Source organism: Nicotiana tomentosiformis, chromosome 9 (genome assembly GCF_000390325.3).
Source record: "Nicotiana tomentosiformis chromosome 9, ASM39032v3, whole genome shotgun sequence".
Taxonomy (NCBI): Eukaryota; Viridiplantae; Streptophyta; class Magnoliopsida; order Solanales; family Solanaceae; genus Nicotiana; species Nicotiana tomentosiformis.
Window position 1 is genome coordinate 34,102,124 of NC_090820.1, and position 23,766 is coordinate 34,125,889.

General features: G+C 39.5%; 1 protein-coding gene across 1 annotated transcript; it reads left to right on the plus strand.

Moving 5' to 3' along the window:
* Positions 1 to 19,378: 19,378 nt before the first annotated feature.
* Positions 19,379 to 23,511, plus strand: LOC104092542 (uncharacterized). Its single transcript, XM_009598161.4, has one exon. The coding sequence runs from the start codon at positions 20,005 to 20,007 to the stop codon at positions 23,194 to 23,196; it is 3,192 nt and encodes a 1,063-aa protein (XP_009596456.1). The 5' UTR covers positions 19,379 to 20,004; the 3' UTR covers positions 23,197 to 23,511.
* Positions 23,512 to 23,766: the final 255 nt, after the last annotated feature.

The window sequence follows — 23,766 nt, forward strand, 5'->3', positions numbered from 1 at the left end:
CTTTCGGAATCAGGTCGGACGTAGTTCAATGACTCAACAAATTTATTGTTTGACTTCTTTTTTTTTTGAGTACACAGGTTCCAAAAAATGGAAAACAAGGAAGAAAAATACAGCTTAAAAGGGGTAACAAAAGGGTGACACTTGCTTGGAATAGCGAGCAATGGTAGCCTTCGTCATCTCGATCTAAGAAAATTATGCGTGAAAGTTCCACAGTGGGTATATATCAGACATAATATCTTTTGACTGCATCTGCATTAATAGTCATGTTTGGTACCCGTCCTTCTTCATATACCAAGTGCAAGGCCCCTTTTGGTAACACTTTCTTGATGATGTAGGGTCCTTTCCAGTTTGGGGCGAACTTTCCTTTAGCTTCTACTTGGTGTGGAAGAACGCATTTCAGAACGAGTTGGCCTGCCTCGAAATGCCTTGGACGCACTTTCTTGTTGTATGTGCGTGCTATTCTTTGCTGGTATAACTAGCTAAAGCACACTGCTGCTAGCCGTTTTTCATCAATCAGCATTAGTTGTTCTAATCGGGTCTTTACCCATTCTGTATCTTCAATCTCCGACTCCACAATGATCCGAAGAGAGGGAATTTTGACTTCAGCCGGTATTACAGCTTTCGTCCCATATACCAACAGATAAGGAGTTGTACTAACAAATGTGCGAGCAGTCATGCGGAATCCCAAAAGAGCAAAAGGCAACTTTTCATGCCATTGTCTCGAACCTTGGATCATTTTCCTAAGAATCTTCTTGATGTTCTTGTTCACTGCTTCAACGTCTCCATTGGCTTTTTGCCGGTAAGGGGTAGAATGGCAATGCATAATTTTAAATTGCTCGCATACCTCCTTCATCAAATGACTACTGAGATTGGCTGCATTGTCAGTGATAATAGTATTTGGGATACCAAAGTGATAGATGATGTTGGAATGAACAAAGTCTACCACTGCTTTCTTGGTGACTGCTTTGAAAGTGACAACCTCCACCCACTTGGTGAAGTAATCAATTGCAACCAAAATGAATATATGCCTATTTGAAGCCTTTGGCTCAATTGGCCCGATAACATCCATTCCCCAAGCAACGAAAGGCCAAGGAGAGGACATGGGATGCAACTCCGAAGGTGGCGAGTGAATCAGGTCACCATGAATCTGGCATTGGTGACACTTGCGAACAAAACTGAAGAAATCTTGCTCCATTGTAAGCCAATAATACCTTGCCCGCAGAATCTTCTTCGCCAAAACATATCCATTCATGTGAGGTCCGCATACCCCCGAATTAGGGGTGGGCGTCGGTCGGTTATTATGAGAGTAAAGTTCGATTTATCGGTTTTCGGTTTTGTAATATTAATAACCAAATCAAACCAAAGTATTTACGGTTCGGTGCGGTTTTTTCAAAGTTCGGTTCGGTTATTTTCGGTTTATTTTTTCGGTCATTAACGGTTCAAGATTTTTATATCTTGGATTTACTTCCGGTGGTCATAAACTTCCAGTGGTCATAAAATGCAAGAAACTTTGTTCTAAATCAAGCATTAATGAGGATTGAGTGCTTTCAGCTACTCTAATCTAGAGAATCTTAGAATAAACAAATACAAATCTAGTTGTACTAGAACAAAGTTCTATTGTTAATTATTGGATTCAATTCCTTTTAGAGCAGCCCACTACTACTGTTTCTAGTATCAATATGAACAACATAATAATTAACAAAATAATAATTAATCCACTAACAGGATTTCACGTCCAAACAGAATACAATAGCTACCAAAAATTGCTCAGAGATCAATGAAACATCAAAATAACTTAGCAGAAAATTACAGAAAGTCAAGTCCATGTTCCTATTTAACAAAATAATGTAGCATAGAAAGGGATCAATAGAAGAAAGTTACATGTTGACTTTCACTTAGCGGAATAATCAACACAAGAAATTTCCACCAAGAAGTCGCAATAATCTGAGGAAGAAGGATGAGCGACAAGCTGAGGAAGAACGCGTCACAGTCGAGCTGAGGAAGAAGGCAGCAGTCGCACAGAGGAACCCTAAATCTAATTTTTGATTTAGGTTTGAGAAATGAGAATGTATCAGTAAGACTAAGTCTTAAGTAATTAGGTTTGGGTAAATTGGGTGGGCTTCAAATGGGTATTGGACTATTGGGCTTCAGCCTTAAGATGGATAATAAGTTTTGGACTCTCAAAAGAACCCATATGTTCAAACGTATTTTTCTCAACTAATACCCAAAATTTCGGTTTTTTAGTTTAACCGAAAACCGAAACACCAAAATCGTAAACCGCACCAAAAAATCGAAATTTAATAATTTAAAAATCGTGCATCGACCGAATAACCGATTAAACCAAAACTGGAAAACTAAAATTCACGGTTCGGCTAATTTTTTCGGTTCGGTCGGTATTATGCCCACCCCTACCCCGAATGTACTTCACTCATGATCCGCTCAGCTTCTGTGGCATCTACGCATCTCAACAAGTTCCAATCTGGGATCCTTTTGTACAAAATGTCCCCATTCGGGAAGAAACCGCTGGCGAACCTCCTTATAGTTCTTTTTTGATCTCCCTTGGCGTGCTCTGGGTATTCTCTCATTTTCAGGAATCGTTTTATATCATGATACCATAGTTCACCATCTAGTTCTGTCTCAATTGTATTGCAGTAACCGTGTTGATTCTGAACTTGGTTTTTTAGTGGATCGATATGGGTGTTTCCCGGATAAGGGAGCATCGAGGCTAAAGTAGCCAAAGCATAGGCTAGCTCGTTGTGAAACCTGGGAATGTACCTGAACTCGATGGATTTGAATCTTTTGCTCAAATCTTGTACACATTGTGTGTATGGAATAAGCTTGATGTCTCGAGTCTCCCATTCGCCTTGGGCTTGCCGGATAAGCAAGTCGCAATAATCTGAGGAAGAAGGATGAGCGACGAGCTGAGGAAGAACGCGTCACAGTCGAGCTGAGGAAGAAGGCAGCAGTCGCACAGAGGAACCCTAAATCTAATTTTTGATTTAGGTTTGGGAAATGAGAATGTATCAGTAAGACTAAGTCTTAAGTAATTAGGTTTGGGTAAATTGGGTGGGCTTCAAATGGGTATTGGGCTTCAGCCTTAAGATGGATAATAAGTTTTGGACTCTCAAAAGAACCCATATGTTCAAACGTATTTTTCTCAACTAATACCCAAAATTTCGGTTTTTCAGTTTAACCGAAAACCGAAATATCAAAACCGTAAATCGCACCAAAAAATCAAAATTTAATAATTTAAAAATCGTGCACCGACCGAATAACCGATTAAACCAAAACCGAAAAACTAAAATTCATGGTTCGGCCGATTTTTTCGGTTCGGTCGGTATTATGCCCACCCCTACCCCGAATTTACTTCACTCATGATCCGCTCAGCTTCTGTGGCATCTATGCATCTCAACAAGTTCCAATCTGGGATCCTTTTGTACAAAATTTCCCCATTCGGGAAGAAACCGCTGGCGAACCTCCTTATAGTTTTTTTTTGATCTCCCTTGGCGTGCTCTGGGTATTCTCTCATTTTCAGGAATCATTTTATGTCATGATACCATGGTTCACCATCTGGTTCTGTCTCAATTGTATTGCAGTAACCGTGTTGATTCCGAACTTGGTTTTCTAGTGGATCGATATGGGTGTTTCCCGGATAAGGGAGCATCGAGGCTAAAGTAGCCAAAGCATCGGCTAGCTCGTTGTGAAACCTGGGAATATACCTGAACTCGATGGATTTGAATCTTTTGCTCAAATCTTGTACACATTGTGTGTATGGAATAAGCTTGATGTCTCGAGTCTCCCATTCGCCTTGGGCTTGCCGGATAAGCAAGTCGCAATAATCTGAGGAAGAAGGATGAGCGACGAGCTGAGGAAGAACGCGTCACAGTCGAGCTGAGGAAGAAGGCAGCAGTCGCACTGAGGAACCCTAAATCTAATTTTTGATTTAGGTTTGAGAAATGAGAATGTATCAGTAAGACTAAGTCTTAAGTAATTAGGTTTGGGTAAATTGGGTGGGCTTCAAATGGGTATTGGACTATTGGGCTTCAGCCTTAAGATGGATAATAAGTTTTGGACTCTCAAAAGAACCCATATGTTCAAACGTATTTTTCTCAACTAATACCCAAAATTTCGATTTTTCAGTTTAACCGAAAACCGAAATACCAAAACCGTAAACCGCTCCGAAAAATCGAAATTTAATAATTTAAAAATTGTGCACCGACCGAATAACCGATTAAACCGAAACCAAAAAACTGAAATTCACGGTTCGGCTGATTTTTTCGGTTCGGTCGGTATTATGCCCACCCCTACCCCGAATGTACTTCACTCATGATCCGCTCAGCTTCTGTGGCATCTACGCATCTCAACAAGTTCCAATCTGGGATCCTTTTGTACAAAATGTCCCCATTCGGGAAGAAACCGCTGGCGAACCTCCTTATAGTTCTTTTTTGATCTCCCTTGGCGTGCTCTGGGTATTCTCTCATTTTCAGGAATCATTTTATATCATGATACCATGGTTCACCATCTGGTTCTATCTCAATTGTATTGCAGTAACCGTGTTGATTCTGAACTTGGTTTTCTAGTGGATCGATATGGGTGTTTCCCGGATAAGGGAGCATCGAGGCTAAAGTAGCCAAAGCATCGGCTAGCTCGTTGTGAAACCTGGGAATGTACCTGAACTCGATGGATTTGAATCTTTTGCTCAAATCTTGTACACATTGTGTGTATGGAATAAGCTTGATGTCTCGAGTCTCCCATTCGCCTTGGGCTTGCCGGATAAGTAAGTCGCAATAACCTGAGGAAGAAGGATGAGCGACGAGCTGAGGAAGAACGCGTCACAGTCGAGCTGAGGAAGAAGGCAGCAGTCGCACAGAGGAACCCTAAATCTAATTTTTGATTTAGGTTTGGGAAATGAGAATGTATCAATAAGACTAAGTCTTAAGTAATTAGGTTTGGGTAAATTGGGTGGGCTTCAAATGGGTATTGGACTATTGGGCTTCAGCCTTAAGATGGATAATAAGTTTTGGACTCTCAAAAGAACCCATATGTTAAAACGTATTTTTCTCAACTAATACCCAAAATTTTGGTTTTTCAGTTTAACCGAAAACCGAAATACCAAAACCGTAAACCGCACCGAAAAATCAAAATTTAATAATTTTAAAACCGTGCACCAACCGAATAACCGATTAAACCGAAACCGAAAAACTGAAATTCATGGTTCGGCCGATTTTTTCGGTTCGGTCGGTATTATGCCCACCCCTACCCCGAATGTACTTCACTCATGATCCGCTCAGCTTCTGTGGCATCTACGCATCTCAACAAGTTCCAATCTGGGATCCTTTTGTACAAAATTTCCCCATTCGGGAAGAAACCGCTGGCGAACCTCCTTATAGTTTTTTTTTGATCTCCCTTGGCGTGCTCTGGGTATTCTCTCATTTTCAGGAATCGTTTTATATCATGATACCATGGTTCACCATCTGGTTCTGTCTCAATTGTATTGCAGTAACCGTGTTGATTCCGAACTTAGTTTTCTAGTGGATCGATATGGGTGTTTCCCGGATAAGGGAGCATCGAGGCTAAAGTAGCCAAAGCATCGGCTAGCTCGTTGTGAAACCTGGGAATGTACCTGAACTCGATGGATTTGAATCTTTTGCTCAAATCTTGTACACATTGTGTGTATGGAATAAGCTTGATGTCTCGAGTCTCCCATTCGCCTTGGGCTTGCCGGATAAGCAAGTCAGAATCTCCCATAACCAATAGTTCATGTACATCCAGATCGAGGGCCATTTTCAAACCCATGATACATTCTTCGTATTCTGTCGTATTATTGGTACAGAAGAACCAAAGCCGGGCTGTTGCAGGGTAATACTGTCCAGTAGGTGAGCTGAGGATTGCCCCGATCCCAACTCCTTTGATATTGACAGCTCCATCAAAATACATTTTCCATAGAGGGTTGTCGTCTGGAACTACTTCCTCTATTGAGTTGACCTCTTCATTTGGGAAGTATGTGGTAAGTGGCTTGTACTCATCATTAACTGGATTCTCTGCCAAATGATCGGCCAAAGCCTGTGCTTTCATCGCGGTGCGAGTGACATAGACGATGTCGAACTCTGTGAGCAGGATTTGCCATTTTGTGAGCCTGCCGGTGGGCATTGGATTTTGGAAGATATACTTCAGAGGATCCATTCTGGATGTGAGATAAGTAGTATAGGCCAAAAGATAATGTCTCAACTTCTGAGCGACCCAAGTCAAGGCACAACATGTCCTTTCTAAAAGGGTGTACTTAACCTCATAATTGGTGAACTTCTTACTCAAATAATATATTGCTTGTTCCTCTTTGCCTGTCGCATCATGTTTCCCCAGAACGCATCCAATGGAATTATCCATCACCGATAGATATAAAAACAAAGGCCTACCAGGTTCGGGTGGGACCAACACATGGGGTTTTGATAGATAATCTTTGATCCTGTCAAAAGCATTTTGGCAATCGTCCGTCCACTTGATTGCAGCATCCTTTTTCAGCAACTTCAAGATGGGCTCGCACGTGGTTGTGAGCTGAGAAATAAACCTACTGATGTAGTTCAACCTTCCGAGCAAACTCATGACCTCCTTTTTGTTCTTCGGGGGTGGCAGATCTCGAATGGACTTTATCTTAGATGGATCCAATTCGATGCCTCTCCGACTGACTATAAAATCGAGGAGTTTCCCAGATGGAACCCCAAATGCACATTTAGCTGGATTGAGCTTAAGGTCATACCTTCGAAACCGTTCGAAGAACTTTTTCAAATCATTCATGTGATCAGCCTGTGTCTTTGATTTTATGATGACATCATCGACATATACTTCAATCTCTTTGTGCATCATGTCGTGAAAACTGGTGGTCATGGCCCTCATGTAAGTTGCCCCTGCATTCTTGAAACCGAATGGCATGACCCTGTAACAATAGGTACCCCACGGAGTGGTGAAAGCGGTCTTTTCTGCATCACCCTCATCCAGTAGAATCTTGTGGTACCCAGCATAGCAATCCACGAATGACTGTATCTCATGCTTTGCGCAATTATCTACAAGAATATGGATGTTCGGCAAAGGAAAATTATCCTTCGGACTTGCTTTGTTCAGGTCTCTGTAGTCAACACAGACTCTAGTTTTTCCATCTTTCTTTGGCACGGGCACAGCATTTGCCACCCAGGTGGTGTATCGTACGGCTCTGACAACATTGGCGCTCAATTGCTTCATTATTTCCTCTTTGATTTTATCACTCATGTCCGTTTTAAATTATCGATGCTTCTGTTGGACTGGTGGAAAATCAGGATACGTGGGAAGCTTATGAACCACTAAATCGGCGCTTAAACCAGGCATATCATCATAAGACCAGGCAAACACATATCTATACTCAAATAAAAGTTGAATCAAGGCATCTCTGGCTTTTTGTTCAGTGTGAATGCTTATCTTTGTTTCTCTGACTTCTTCATGACCTCCGATATTATTTGGCTCAGTTTCATTGAGGTTGGGCCTAGGCTTGTTTTCAAATTGTTCCAACTCTCTTTTTATTTCATCAAAAACCTTATCTTCATCATATTCGACCTCTTGATGCATTATTTTGAAATTAGACAGCTTTTTGAGATCTGGGCGTGAATTCCGCATGCATGTCATGTTATTAAAGCCGGCATTAACAAAACTGAAATGGAAATAAAATGGCAGGAATTAGGAAAAGGAAAAGATACAAAATTTAATACGAAACTGAACTGCATTTCATTGAATTTGAAAGGATAGAAGGGTTAACGTCAAAATAAAACAATCATACTAAGATATTTGGATTACAACCCTGAAAGTAACCCAAAGTACAAAAGAAAGAAGGTGCAAAAGTCAACTACCAAGACTCCTTCCTTGTGGGGAGAGGAGTTGCTTCCCAGTTATTGAGCATGGTTTAAGGGCCAATTAGTTGCATATCGGCACGACTAGTGCCTTCACGCGCCTGGATCATATTCACTTCAGAAAACATCTACCTGAGGTCATGGCAAATTTTATCAATGTTTGCATGCGCCGAGGAATTTTGACCATGTTTGAATCGTGGCTAGACAAAAGTGTAGAAAATGTGAGGGATAGGTTGCTGCAAGACCCACCCGTGCTTTTTGCGGTGCTTAGCTTTGTCTTTGTCTGCTTGTGTTGGCCTGAAGCCTAAACCAAAAGTACCCATGTTACTGAACGGAGAAATGGGTTGTGAAATTCTTTGCAATGATGCCCCCAAACCTTTTTCCTGGCTCATAACCTTGTCTCATCATAAGTGCAGCCACCATTACAGATGTGGCGGAGAGACGCGGATGTAGAATGGGTTTTCCTTCCTCAACATGGTCCACATCAACCACTTTGAAAGCCTGATAGACAGTAGACTCACATCCTTCCTTGGCCTCAATACATGGGATTAACGGGTATTTATAAATGGATGACTCGTCTTCTCTGTGAACAATAATTTCTTGCCTGTCGTGCTCGAATTTGAGCATCTGATGTAAGGTGGATGGCACAGCTCGGGCCGTATGGATCCATGGCCTTCCAAGAAGAAAGTTATAAGAAGTTTCCATGTCCACTACTTGGAAGACAATTTCAAAATCAACAGGCCCAATCGTCATGGTGAGGTTGATCTCTCTAATGGTATCTATCGCTGAGAGATCAAAAGCCCGGATGCGAACATTACTGGGTCGGATCCTGTCTGTATTGATCTTCATGCTTTGCAAGGTAGAGAGAGGGCATACATCTACACTCGAGCCTCCATCAACCATGACTCGCTTCACATAATGCCCCTCATATTTGACAATCAAGTGCAAAGCCTTATTGTGATCGGCTCCCTCCTCGGGAAGTTCATCATCAGTGAAGGAAATTCTGTTCACCTCAAAATATCTATTGGTCATCTTTTCTAATTGATTCACGGTGGTATTCTCTGAGACATGTTCCTCGTTTAGGATTTTGATTAGTACACGGGTATGCTCTCCTGAGTGTATGAGCAAAGATAACAGAGAGATTTGGGCAGGAGTCTTTCTCAGCTGGTAAATGATTGAGTAATCCTGAACTTTCATCTTTTTCAAAAACTCCTCCGCCTCTTCTTCAGTGACTGGTTTATTTATTGGCATTTGGCCCTCTCTGATTTGCTTAGCCTTCCTCAACTCTTCTGGAGAGTAACACCTCCCTGATCGAGTCAAACCTCCAGTTTCCCCCACTTCTTCTATGATTTTCTTTCCTTTGTAGGTTACTACAGTTTTGTTGTAGTTCCAAGGGATGATTTTCGTATTTGTTACACGGGGTTGTGTGGAAGGCTTGATTATGATCGGTTCTATTATACCCGTCGTATCGCCATGATTTTGCTTTGTGATGGGGTGACCTCCAAGGAGGTATAACTTTGGGTTTGGAACATTGGAGTGAACTTCCAACCTCGAGATTTTTGGAACATATAAAGTTGCCCTCTCTGAGCTTTGGGCGCCTTTCACAATCAATGGTGCATCTAGGCTTGGACTTACTTCCAGTTTGGTTCCCTCTTGAATCGTTACCACTGTCATTTTTGCTCGACCAACCGGCTTGTATTCATGATCTTGACCAATCATTCCCACAAAATGAACATTATTGTGTACTGGCAACGGGTTATTAGTCACATTAGGAGGGTCCTCGCCATTCGTGACTACAATCAATTTTTCAACAATGAGTCTTTCTATGGCTCTTTTCAGGGTCCACCAGTCATTAGTGCTATGCCCCGGAGCACCTGAATGATATTCACATCTAGCATTTGCTTGAAATCCGTGTGAATCGGGATGTATATGGTGGGGAGCGATGGGTCCAATCACGCCCATCTGCTTCAACTTCTAGAACATATGATTCAGCCAATGGAGTAAATTTTTCCACCGTCCTCTGCTCTCGACCATAATCCTACCTAGGACGAGCATTGTTGGGTGCCAGAAAATTTTGCTGCTGAGGTTGGGGGAATCTTGGAGCTGGTGCCCGTACCTGTTGATTGGGAGGACGAGCATATGATTGAGCATTAAACACTGTATATTGTGGAGGTCCCACGGAGTACTGAGGAATTGGCGGGGGATAGTAATGTTGAGGGTAGCTGGATTGCCCCTACAGAACTTGCACATAAGGGTGCTATGCCCCTCTTTGAACTTCCCTGGATCCCGAAGTCATCATGGACCCTTCATATCTCTTCTTTCTATTTGCCAAACTTCCCGACCCATTTTGGATAGCTTGGGTGGTAGCTTTGAGAGCAGCTTGACTTACAATTCTGCCAGTCTTGATGCCATTTTTGACCATTTCTCCTATTTTGATCGCTTCCGCAAAAGGTCTACCCATTGCGGACATCAGGTTCTGAAAGTAATCAGGCTCTTGGGCCTCCAGAAAAATAGTGATCAACTCGTGGTTATCCATGGGTGGCTTAACTCTAGTTGCTTGCTCCCGCCACTTGATTGCATACTCCCTAAAGCTTTTAGTCGGCTTTTTCTTTATATTGGGCAGGGAATTGCGATCCGGCGCAATATCTATGTTGTATTAAAATTGTTTGATAAAGGCTTGGGCCATGTCGTCCCAGACATGCCAGTGAGAGATATCTTGGTCAATGAACCATTCGGAGGCTACCCCCACAAGACTTTTCCCAAAATAAGCCATCAGTAATTCTTCTTTTCCACCTGCACCCCTCAGCTAGTTGCAGTACCTTTTCAAATGGGCGATAGGGTCGCCGTGTCCATCATACTTCTCGAATTTTGGGGTCTTGAACCATGGTGGCAAATGGATGTGAGGGAACATGCATAGATCACTGAACGAAACACTTTTGTGACCCCCTAGTCCCTGTATGTTCTTTATGTTCTGTTCAAGACTTTTTACTTTCCTGGCCATCTCATCCGGCTCAACCGTCTTGGCATGCTTTTCATTTTCCACTGGTGACTCATACTGAGGAGTCTGATTACATAGATCCGAGACCCCGAAAGCCATATTTGGAGAGTAGTATTGGCCATCATAAGCATGAGATGGTGGCTCGTTAATTGGCCTCGTCACAGGAGGTGGAGGCAAGATTGTGTATGTCGGTGCGCCAGACACGACTAGAGGAGTGTTCCTGACTGGTGAGACTGGAGGTTGCAAGGTCACACATTAGAGGTACCAGGCGCAACGTGGAGGCTGTAATTTGGCACATACCCTGGTGGTAGAATGTGGTCGCTCGTTGCATGGAGCGGTGGTTGAGTAGCCAGGGATACGGTGGAAGTTCCCTCTGAGGGACCCCGGGGTGGAGGCTGACCAGACACCCAAGCTTGATATACATCAGACAATTGCTGTCTCAATTTTCTTATTTCCTCCGACTCTTGTTCAACTGATTGACCCTGGGGGTCATCACTGATCAGCTCGATCTCATCATCGTTGGCCATTACTACTGCTCCCTTAGATCTAGTGAAGTAATGGTGTGTTGCCACTTTCACCACAAACCAACCACCTTAAGCTTACTACGTAAGAGACAACAAACGTGTTAGGGTTATGCATTTTATAGATATGAATCATACATAATGTGTCATGCTCCTATCATTGTCACTATTTCTAACATGCTTTTGGAGGCTTCATGTTTCATTCCGGCTTATGAGGTTGCTTCTTATTGACGCTCTTATTTTCTTCTCTTTTTTTTTTACTCACGCCTCATTTTGATCCCTCATCTTAGAATCATTGAAAAATATTTTGATCGAACCTTTTGTGGGTTGCCTACATATCATGTCGCCGCATGAATCAGATCATTACGTAGTTCAGGGGGATTGGGAATAGACAGACTCATTTTTTATTTTCTTTTCTTTTTTATATATAAAGACTTTTAAATATATTTTTTTAGTTTTTTTTTATTTTTATGAAATTTTGAATTGTTTTTTTAAAAAAAGAAGGAATTCTAAAGAAGGAAGAAAATATTTTGGATTTTGATTTGAAGATTGTTTTTGTTCTTTTTTTTTCGAATGAAAGGCTTCGAAAAAGAAGGAAAATATTTTTGGATTTAATTTCTTCTTGGATTTTCTAAGGAAAGAATTCTAGAGAGGGAATCAAGGAAAGGGAAACTATTTTTGAATTTTTCTTTTTTTTTTTTGAAAATTAGGGTCGGAACCGATGAGGTTTGCCTACGTATCTCATATCCGGTGAGAATCAGACCCGTGTAGTTCGGTGGATGAGAAATAAAATAAATAAACTAACTTTTTTTTCATATACAATTTATCCGACAAAATCTCCTAGCAAAGAAAATATTTTCAATTTTTGTTTTCGATTTTTTTTTTTTTTGGAATTGGTGAAAGAAAAACTTCTAAAGAAGGAAAAAGATTTTTTTTGAATTTTGATTTTTTTAAAAAAAAAATTCAAAAGAAAGAAAATATTTTTTTGGATTTTGGGTGAAAGACTTTTTTTTTTTAAAAAGAAAAAAAATATTTTTGGATTTTTGGTCTAAAAAAAAAAAGAAATTTCTAAAGAAGCAATTAAAAGAAAATATCATTTTGAATTTTTGAAAATTGGGGGCCGGAACCGATGAGGTTTGCCTACGTATCTCACATCCGGTGAGAATCAGACTCGCGTAATTCGGTCAAAACCGACTATTTTTTTATTTTTTTTTAATGAAAATTAATCTTTAAAAACCATATGCACTAGACCACATCATTTTTTCTCTGTTCATTCAACTGATTTATGCTGAAGTCGGTCGACATGCAAGCCTCCCAAATAATGCAACAAGTAGCACATAACATGACATAATGATCTCAACAAGGTATCTGTCCTAAAACAGAAATCGGCCCCTGCGTCGAGCAATGCTAAGTCAAATGCACATGATGCAAATAAAGCGTAGCCTACTAGGGATATTCATTGCTTGCGGCTTGTTCTTCTAAGTTTGTAAATCCTAAAGGAGATGGTATCTAGACCTGCCTTACCCGGGCGGACAACCCGAGCCGATGAGCGTCAAGCGTCACTAGTAGTAGAACAGCACTGGCTAGCTAACGGCTCTCCCGCCTAAACACGTGTGACTAAATCCTTCACCAGAAGTTGGTAGGCTAACTGGCTTTATCTCAAGACAGAAATTTTGTGATGCTGGTAGGCAAACATAACACAACTAATTATCAGAAGACTCAGAGGGATGCGGGAGAAAATACAATTTATATGTACAGTTCAACAATATCAAAACGGTAAAAACTCGACAAGTAACACATTAGGCCCAAATAAATCACAATATATACAAAAATTAAAAAAGCCAAATAAAGTCAATGTACAAGCTCAAATTCTTGAAGGTCCTCAGCAGAGTCGCCAGAGCTGTCACACCCCCTTTTATGCCCCCCAAACGATAATGTGTGTAATTATGGATGGTGGGTTAAAGAGTTTCTCCAATTAAAGTGACAAACTTGAATAGCAATTATTTTATTTACAGAGTCGCCACCCTAACCTGCCTCATCATGGAGTGGAATGGGTCGACGTTCAACCTGTGTGTGGCGACCTCTTTCAGGATACCTGGCATGTCTGCATGGGAAAAAGCAAACAAGTCTGCGTTAGCACTTAAGAATTAACGGAATTTACCTGGTTCTTGAAGCTTGCGACCGACGTGGGCTATCTTGATGTGGTCATTATCATCACGTTAGACAGGGTCGAGGTCTTCTACGGTTGATCCCATGGTGTCTATTGATTCGGGATCTCTGATGACGTCCGCTTTCTTATCACAGTTCGACCTCGACATTATTAATTGTTATGCATCCTCTGCTTTTCCCTTCATTTGGTGGGTGTATGTACAATCCTGGGCGATGCGATAGCATTCTTGAGATGTACGTTGTTCTCCTCGTATGCTGAATACTCCCCATGGGGTTGGAAATTTAATAACTTGGTACAAGCTGGAGGGGATAACCCTCATGGCATGTATCCAAGATCGGCCTATTATGGCGTTGTATGTCGTATCCTGGTCCATGATGTGGAATATGGTTTCCAGATTTTTTGGGTGTTCCAAGTCACCTTTTGTTTGAATCCCTAGTCAAAGGAAGATTTGACTCTTTTATTATTGGTCTGCAAAACAAAGTCCGGGTAAGAAATTCTATTGACCGGGGAGAAGGTGTAAGGCATTCCTCGAGTCCCGTGGTTCTAGCACGGTCACTTTATTGACTACAACTTGGCTTGAATTAATTTTGGATAAACTGTGATTTATTGGTTTCCATGTTTTATCTTTCGACTTTTAAAATATGGAATTATCTTTGAAACGAATCACATGTATGAATCCGTTTTGTTTATTATGCCAAAATCATGTCACGCGTACGTGTACACAATTAATAGCATTTTATTATATTAAGATTATTTTGGCCTAAAGTTACGCAAAGGCATACCTTGATTTTAATTTGAAAGTCGTAATTATGTCACGCGAACATATACATGATCACGATAATTCAATTAATTAGCATGCCTAAAGCAAACTAACGTGTGTTCTTGAATTAATTCTATCTAAGTTTGTTGTGAGGCATATAGTTATGGAAGTTTTTTTTTTATAGAAAACTTATGCAACTAAACAAATCACGAAATCCATATTCTGCTTCTCGATGTGACCCAAATATTCTCTAAGCTCACTTGCATTAAAAATTCATTTCCAATTCATCTTTTACCTTCTTTAATCTTAAATCACATAGACCCAAAAATTCTTCTAAGTTCTATTAAACAAACATTAAGGTTCTATGCAAATTTCTTTTGAAAAAAATTAATGACTAAACTTCTTTTGAAAAATTAATTAACCATACTCTACAATTAACGTACAAAAAGCAATGAATCAACATGACATTTTATCAAGCAAAAAATAGCGAAACAAGATGCAAATCACTCAAAAATTGCAGCCAAAAGAAACATAATGTGAATCCGTAATTAAAAAAAAAAGCAAAGGGAACAACCTTAATTGTCTTTTATTTCTGTAACTCAATTTGTACCGAGGGTCTCACATTTGAACAAAAACTCGGAGCAAAATTGTCTAAACTCAAAACCAATGTGCAGAGAAATTGATTCCAACGAACAGAGGCAGGGAACCAAACGTCGACCTCAAATAGGACCTCGCCGGCGACCTCGAAACCTGTCGAAAAACTCGAATCTCGACGGCAACGAAAACTAGAAGAAAGAAACTATTTATAACGGGGTTTGGTGGTCATTTGAAGCTGATTTCGGGTCAGTTTTGGCTGATTTTTATGGCTGGATTTTGAGGTCGTTTTTACTGATTTTGGCTTAGTTTTGACGTGTTTGTTGGGCTGGAGATGAAGCTGGATTCTGGCTGCGTTTTCAGCCGCCTTTGGAGTGATTTGGAGCTATTTTTAGCTAGTTTAGAGGTATTTTGGAGTTGGAATTCTGCTGAGTTTTGGAAGTTGTTTTTGGGGTGGTTGTCGGCTGGTTGAAGGTGGCAGTAGGGAGATGAAGGTGAGCGGACGCTAGGGTTCTTGGATTTTTAAGAGGGGGTCTATTCTCGAGAGGATGGAGAGGCGGCTAGGGTTTTTGTGAGTGGGGGACAAGCATGAGGGACAAGGGAAAGTGGAGAGGGGACAGAGTGTGGGGGGACAAGTATGATGGCAAGCATGGGGGACAAGAGAAAGTGGAGTGGGGATAAAGCGTGGGGGACAAAAAGTGGGGACACGCGTGGGAAGATGGGAGCGAGAAATATTCAAGCACGGTAAAAAATTAGGTGCTCACAATCTTTTGCCTATTCTCAAAAATGAAAGGTTCGAAAATATTAAACTTATATTTGTGTGAATTTTCCCACTTTATCGATTCTCTTATATATTAATTGCTTCCACATCGGATTAGGTGTATGAAGGCCGATTGAGAAATCCTATGAAAGCATTATTACCCATGAGCAATGTTTCAAGTGTATTATTCTTTCGTAACAAATTTGGAAAACTTCCATTATTTTTCCCCTAAAAGAATAATGATTCTCAATTTAACAGTAAATAAAGTTAGGTTGTGTTTGAAGCACGTAAATACAATTCAATATGAAAAAGTAATTCAATTAAAATTTTGGAATTCAAGCACGCCTTTTAGTTTCTCCAACCCCAATATTATCATCATTATTTATCAATACTAATTTTATGCACGTGCAACTTATGTGCATGGAGAAAAAAAATACACTCACCGAGCACGTATATTTCATATTAATTAATATCAAAGAAGATAAAGTAATTAAGAAATGTATGCACTCACATTCCACCTTTAATTATTTGAAATGCATAATTTTGATTCCTTTGTTGGTGAAATTTCACAGATTATACAAGTTATTAACTTTTTAAACAATTTTATTATCCATGTGTTATGTCAAAATTGTATTGTTATTTTGTATTTAAAAATAATATTATTCTAAAAATAATCTAAGTATAACATATTTCATAATCTAAATATATAAAATGCTTAGTGAATATTTCATGGATTAAAATCAAAATTTATTAATAACTGAGGATCAAAAGTATAATTAAATTACACAAAACGTTTTGTAGTGTATATTAAAGTAATTTAAAATGTTCTACGATCACGCAAAATTATATATTCCAAACGGCATAGGGCCAAATATTCCCCTCTACTTTTAAAATGTCCCTCCGTTTAAATAAGAGGTATATTTGAACCCAAAGTATGACTGCAGGGACATAGATAACCCAATAGTATAACGAGGGGTATTATTAGACCATTTTGGAGAGCTATATTTGGCCCTTCGCACGGCATTGGCCGGAAATTAATTGCTCTGTCAAGGGCATAATTGGAAATGATTAAACCTTTCTTAGCCCCTGAACTTAGGTAAAATAACAAAAAGACCAACAAAAACATGCTGTAATTAGGCCAACTCTAAGGACCCTTTGAATTTTGATACTCTTCCCGTACTGTTCATTGTTCATCTTCCATATACAAATTTTCAGTCCCTTTGCCACTTCTCTATTTTGCATTCTCTTCTTTTCGCCAAACAATTCATCAACTCCACGTTAAACCCAATGTAAGCTTCTTCATACACTCTATGCTTCTTTAAAAAAAATAAATTAATTAAAAAGCCATTTCTTGTTTGTTTACATGTAAAAGTGATTTTTTGTCTTTTCTTTGTGGTTTTTTTTTTTGTTTTTGATCGACAGTTTGGGGTTTTTATTTTTGCATGAAGGTTTGTTTTTCTGGGTGAAAGTATAGTTTCTGTGCAAGTTAAGTTTTATTTTAGTTGTAATTTTGGTGAGAATGACTTATTTTTACTTGCTCTGTTTAGAATGTTTCTTGTATTTGGTTTAAGTACATTGTGAAAATGTTAATTATAGCGTTGCATGTTTAATGGGAAGCACTAAAAATGGCGTCTTTGTTAATGATTTTAGTTTCTGAAAACACCCACTTTGTTTGTTTGCTATGATAGGAGAAAGATTGATTTTTTTGGCTATTTAATCATTTTCTATGAAAGTTGTGATCTTGTTGATATATGAATAGTGATATTCTTTAACAGTAGTGCTGGATTACTGGGTATGAAATACATGCGAGTAAAGTTGTCCATGCTTCCATTTTAGTTTTTAATTTAGTTTGTTGTCAGTCCATTATAGGAACCTTTTCAGTTTGGTTGGAGATTTGTATGTTGTCATAGTAGAACTGATAGATTTAGAGAACCTCTAGTTTCAAACTTCTATGATGTGGGTTGGGGTTGGGGGTGGGTAAGGGGACAGAGGTGGAGGCGGAGCCAGGATTTGAACTTTATGGATTCTAAATTCTAGGATAACGATACTAGGTGTTAGTAACTAGGCTCTGAATTTAATTTTTGTGTATATTCAGTACGATTTCTTAATACAATTAAGGGTTTAGACTGAAGTTACAGGACTTGGCCGAATCTGTATGTAACCTTCCAGCTCCTCCACTGGGTGGGGGTGGAGATAGCTAATGCACGGGAGGAGATAGATATATTCTTGAGAACCCACAATTTTTTTTCTTTTTGATGACTGAGAAATCTTTTGGCTTACCTTTTACCCTTCTCCACTAAACTATCAAGGTTGTTGCAATACCAAGTTTTCAACTAGTGAATTGTACCTAGTAGATATCTCGCGCTGTACTATCTTTGCGGATGAACCAAAGTCACGGGCAGAGAACCCATAATTTGTCTTCAAAGGCAATTTATTGAGTAGGAAGATGATATGGGCTCAAATAGAGCACAATGGATGCAAGAGTATTCATATAATGGACCCCAACTAGTTTAGGATTTTAGATTTTAGTTGTTGTTGGTGTAACTTCCTTCCAAATTGAATTTGAAGTCCAAGATGTGGGTCATTTAACATTAAACGAGGAACATTTGTGGTGAGCGAGTTGTCTTCTACTTATTATTTTTTTCAAAAGTAGTAAAGAGAATATGTTCTTTAAAGCGAGATAAAGGTGGCACCCAAGTAACTTTTGGTTTAGTATAATAGCAGTATGTGGTAGAAGTCTGTTAGCACATAATATGGAAAAAAACTAAGAAGAAACTTGGACGTTCGTTTTGAGACTGAGAGTATAGAAGTAAATTGCTTTTATAATTTTATAGCAAGACTTCAATCATAAACTTCCCTTTGGCTCAGGTTTCAACTCCCTCTTTCCTATATACAGCCGGTAAAATGATACTATATTCAAATAATTACAAGATAATATGTGGATGAGCTTGATGAAATACTTCCAGCAAAATAAAAGCTGGTTAATACTTGATATACATCCTGCATCTATTGTTATGATAATGATGCATACGTGCATACATATGGATGTATGTGTACACACGCACATGCTTGCGTGTGTGTATTTATGTAGTTCAAATGAGCTTTATGCATACTCTTTTTACAGTGAAAAGCAATTTTAGGTTTGATGTAATCTCTTTTTACGGTGAAGAGCAATTTTAGGTTTGTTAAGTGTTTAAGTTGAGTATCAAAGATTGAAAAGTTTGTTGTCACAAATTGGAAATATAGAGAATCTATTTCAGACATTGCAACTGTTCAAATTAGCAGTTCTTTGAATCATAAGCATAGGCTTTGTTGTAGTGAAGGGAACTCTTGATAGAACTCAGGTTAACAGAGAAATCTAAGCAATTGGTATTGTGGAAAGCATGGAAAGAGAATGAGCATCTGCTTTAGTGCAGCAAAATTTTGGTTGTGAAAATCATTAACAGGTTAATATGTGTGAAAAGATAAATGAATAGAATGAAGCTTTCAGATTAGATGTGAGTGTATAGTAATTTAAAGCATATTCTTGGCTAACCCAACCATTTTTAGTGCTGAGTCACCTCGTTTAATTTTCCTCTTTGGTAGATAACTAGAAATGAATTGCTCTTTCTATTGAGCAGGAGAATTTTTTTTGGTGATAAGTATGGTAGATTATCTTCTTCTTTTTATTGTATTCCAATCATAATTAGTTTGTTGGATAATCTGATTGAGAAAGCACATCTTTAGAAGCTTGGTTCTAATTGTTATATTGGTGTATGTTCTTTAACTTGACTTTGAATTTTATGGGCTAAAAGAGGATTATTCATAGAGCGCATTGAATTAAGTCAGAATTAATCTTTTGTAAAATGGGTAGAAAGAAAGTGATAAAGGATGTTAAACATTATTTCCCCACTGAAAGCCAGTATGGATCGTGGTACTGTTTAAATTGGCGAGGTATTTAGATGATCACTTTGGGGTTGAATTGTGTAGTCATTAGATGAAATTATACAGTAACTGATTTTGATATCTAACGCGCCCCATGCTTGGCAACACATTTTCAATTCTTTCTTTTCCACTGGCAAATGTGAATCCTTTTCGATTTAAACTGCTTAGAGTGTTACCATTGCTTTTTCTCATTAAAATTGTAAAAATAGGAAACGTCTAGCTGCATGACCAGCATTTCTGAACAATTAATCCTTTTAATTTTTTCTTTCTCAATTAAGCTGAGATTTGGCCAATATTGAATAGCTGAACTGGATATTATAGTTTCTTAAACATTTGCTTCTATTGAATTCTACCTTCTGAAGCATAAGGTAATAGAGGAGCGTTACTATCAAATTCTAGACCAGTGATGGACTGCACCAAAGAAGAGGCGATCAGGGCTAGAGGGATTGCCGAAAAGAAGATGGAAAATAGAGATTTCATTGGAGCTAAAAAGTTTGCATCTAAAGCCCAGGAGCTCTTTCCTAATCTGGAGAACATTGAGCAGATGGTTTTGGTTTGTGATGTGTATTGCTCTGCGGAGAATAAAACTTTTGGAAACGAGAAAAACTGGTACGATATTCTTAAAGTGGAGCCAACGGCTGATGATTCTATTATCAGGAAGCAATACCGCAGGTTAGCTCTCTTGCTACATCCTGATAAGAACAAGTTCCCTGGTGCAGCTGATGCCTTTACGCTGATTGGTGAAGCTCAAATGGTGCTTTTGGATCGACAAAAACGAATGTTGTATAACAGTAGATGCATTCCTTCAGGAAGATCTCAAGTACCAATGCAGCAAACAAGCTGCGGCCAGCCAGATATCAGGTCACATCCTTGGGTACAAAACAAGTTCAATGTCAAATCAGAATTCATGAATCAGCACGGCACTCAATCAGGAGTTCCTAGAAGCCAACCAACTTTTTGGACTGTATGTCCATTCTGTTCTGTTAAGTATAAGTATTATAAGACCATGCTGAATAAGCTTTTGTGGTGTCAAAACTGTAAAAAGTCCTACACAGGTCATGAAGTAAATGCTTCAGATGCAACACCCGGAACCAATAGGAGTCAGCCTGCTTCCAAGAAGAATGGTACAACAAACCGAGATCATGTTAAAGATAGCTCCCAGTACACTCGTATGAGCTCTGCAACCAAGAGAAGTTGTCAGAAGAAGGCTGCTGATGAATTTATACAGTCAGAGCTTCCCTCAGAGGTTGGTCAGGAGTCTAATGGCAACGAAAACTCAGAAAATGCATATGGAAAAATGAACGAGGGCTTATCAGGGGAATATAAAAGGAAAAACACAAAGAGAAAGAAGATATCAGAATCTACTGAAAATTGCGATTCATCAATGAGCATAGATTCTGAAGACGATATAAATATTGAAGAGTGTGATCATCCTCCTGGGCAGAACTCTCAATGTCTCAGTGAGCAGAACCGGCGAAGATCTACTCGGTCTAGACAGTGTGTCACTTACCGTGCGAATCTAAGTGGTGAAGAAGAAGAAGAAGACCCTTCGGTTCAGAATTTGTCTGAGGCAGCAACTCCCAATGGGGAAAATAAGAAATTAAAGGAAAGTTTTTTCTCTGAAGAGAGCTTGTCGAACACAGCGCAGGAAGTTGAGAATGCAAATGCAAGAGCAGGTGTACCTGAAAAAGGCTGTGGACAGAACTTTGATCTTCCCTCAGATCTAGGGCCTTCAAATATGACTGAGCCAGAAACGTTTGAATATCCAGACCCAGATTTTAGTGATTTTGAAAAGGATAGGGAGGAATCTTGCTTTAAGGTTGGACAAGTATGGGCTGTTTATGATACTCTGGATGCCATGCCGAGATTCTATGCAGTCATCAGGAAGATTTTCTCTCCTGCGTTTAAGTTGCACATTACTTGGTTAGAGCCCGATCCGTTGGATAAAAATGAAACCAAATGGCAATCTGACGGCTTTCCAGCTTCTTGTGGTATGTTCAAACTGGGAAACTCAGAATTCGCTGAAGATCATCCAATGTTCTCACATTTGGCCTGTGCAAAAAATGAAAGCAGCTGTTCCAATACGATGAAGATATTTCCACGGCAAGGTGAAACTTGGGCAATCTTTAAAGATTGGGAGATGAAATGGTATTCTCCTATTGAGAGCAAGAAAAAGTACAATTACGAGTTTGTTGAGGTGCTGTCAGACTATGCTGATGATATTGGTGTTCATGTTGCATACTTGGGTAAAGTAAAAGGCTTCACTTGTCTTTTTCATAGAGCTGCAACAAAACTAGGGGAAAAGGGCCAGTTTCTAATTCCTGCAAAGGAGATATTTAGATTCTCTCATAGAGTTCCTTCGTTTAAGATGACAGGCATGGAGAGGAATGATGTTCCTGAAGGATCCTTCGAACTAGACCCTGCTTCTTTACCCATTGACCAACTAGGCATTTCTGTGTCTGCAGATCTTGACGTCGAGCATGGGAATGCATACAATGATGTATCTTGTCCTAGATCTCCAGCAAAGAGGGTGAGACGAGAGGCACCTTCTTTGCCAAAATCAAACGCATGGTTTGAAGACTATCCGTTTTCTGCAATGAATTCAGAACCGATGGCAAAGTCTGATAAAGATATATCACCTCTAGACAGAATGGAACGATGGGATGAGAAGCCACAGGGCGTTTTATCTCCTGCAGATGGGGTGGAAGTGAAGCTAACATCCGAAGGAGATACATCTCCTGTTGATCTGAAGGGGAAGTCTGAAGGAAATGCACATCCTGCTGATAGACGATCCAGAATTAACTTAGGAAATAATATATCCTTAGACCAAAGAGAGACAGCTAACTGTATGATGTACAGTCGCATGGATTCGGTAAATTCTGCAGAAAACTGTGTTGCATCAGTAGCTAATGAGGTTCCTGAATCCGAATTCTACAACTTTGATGCTGAGAGATCACTGGAGAAGTTTCAAGTTGGTCAATTTTGGGCAATTTACGGTGATGAAGACGCCATGCCGAGGTACTATGGCCAGATAAAGAAGATAGATCCTTTCCCTAATTTTACCTTGCACGTGGCTTGGCTTTATGCCTGTCCACCACCTAAAGGTATAATACAGTGGCGTGATAAAACAATGCCAATTGGTTGTGGAATGTTTAAGTTTAAAAACAGAAAGCTGAACACATATACGGAAACCAATGCTTTTTCGCATCAAGTAGGACCACAACCTATGGAGAAGAAGGGTGTCTACAAGATCTTCCCCAGAACAGGTGAAGTTTGGGCAGTTTATAAAAACTGGAGTGCTCAGCTGAAATGTGACAAACTGGAAGATTGTGAGTATGAAATTGTTGAAGTTGTGGATGTTACTGATAAGTACATATCCGTAAAGTTCTTAATACGGGTAAACGGTTTCAAGTCTGTCTACAAGCCTCAAGTGAAAGAAGAGGCAAATGTAACTGTGAAAATATCTCTAGCCGAGCAACTCAAGTTCTCTCATCAAATTCCTGCTTTTCGCCTGACAGAAGAGAGAGGTGGCATCGTGCGAGGTTTCTGGGAGCTCGATCCAGCAGCAATGCCTGTTTATTTACTTTGTACAGACTGAACAGAGGCGACGTGAAGCAGCATTTAGCTTCTCTTTATTTATCCTATCCCAAAATGTGAAGATATTTGTACAGGATGGTCATGCCTATTAACTTATCTTTTCTTAGTTTATATCCTAGCCCCAAATGTGAAGGTTTTTGCACAGGAGTTAGTTTATCTCTGGATACATTTGCTGAAATGCTCCCCAGGCTACGCCTTTGAACTTAGTTTAATAGTCTTTGTTTGAACTGATATGCAGCTTTTGTGAACAGCTAAATTATGAGTAATGGGTGCTCATTGCCTTGTTACCAGTTGGATGTTATGTTTAAGTCCTGAATTTTAGCTCCTCTGGTTTCTTACTTCACAGTTCAGTATTACATTGCTAATATTAGATGTGAAACAGTGAAAGGTAATCATGTTTTCTTTATTGTTCCAAGCCAAGGTATACTACATTTTTAGTGTAGGTACTTGAGTTAACTATAAAAAGATACTTTTTTCCAGGATCTTTTTCATTCACAGGTATCGAACCCGAGATCTCTGGTTAAGGGAATCCTATCCATTTCACAACAACCTTTGGTGGTACATAAATGAT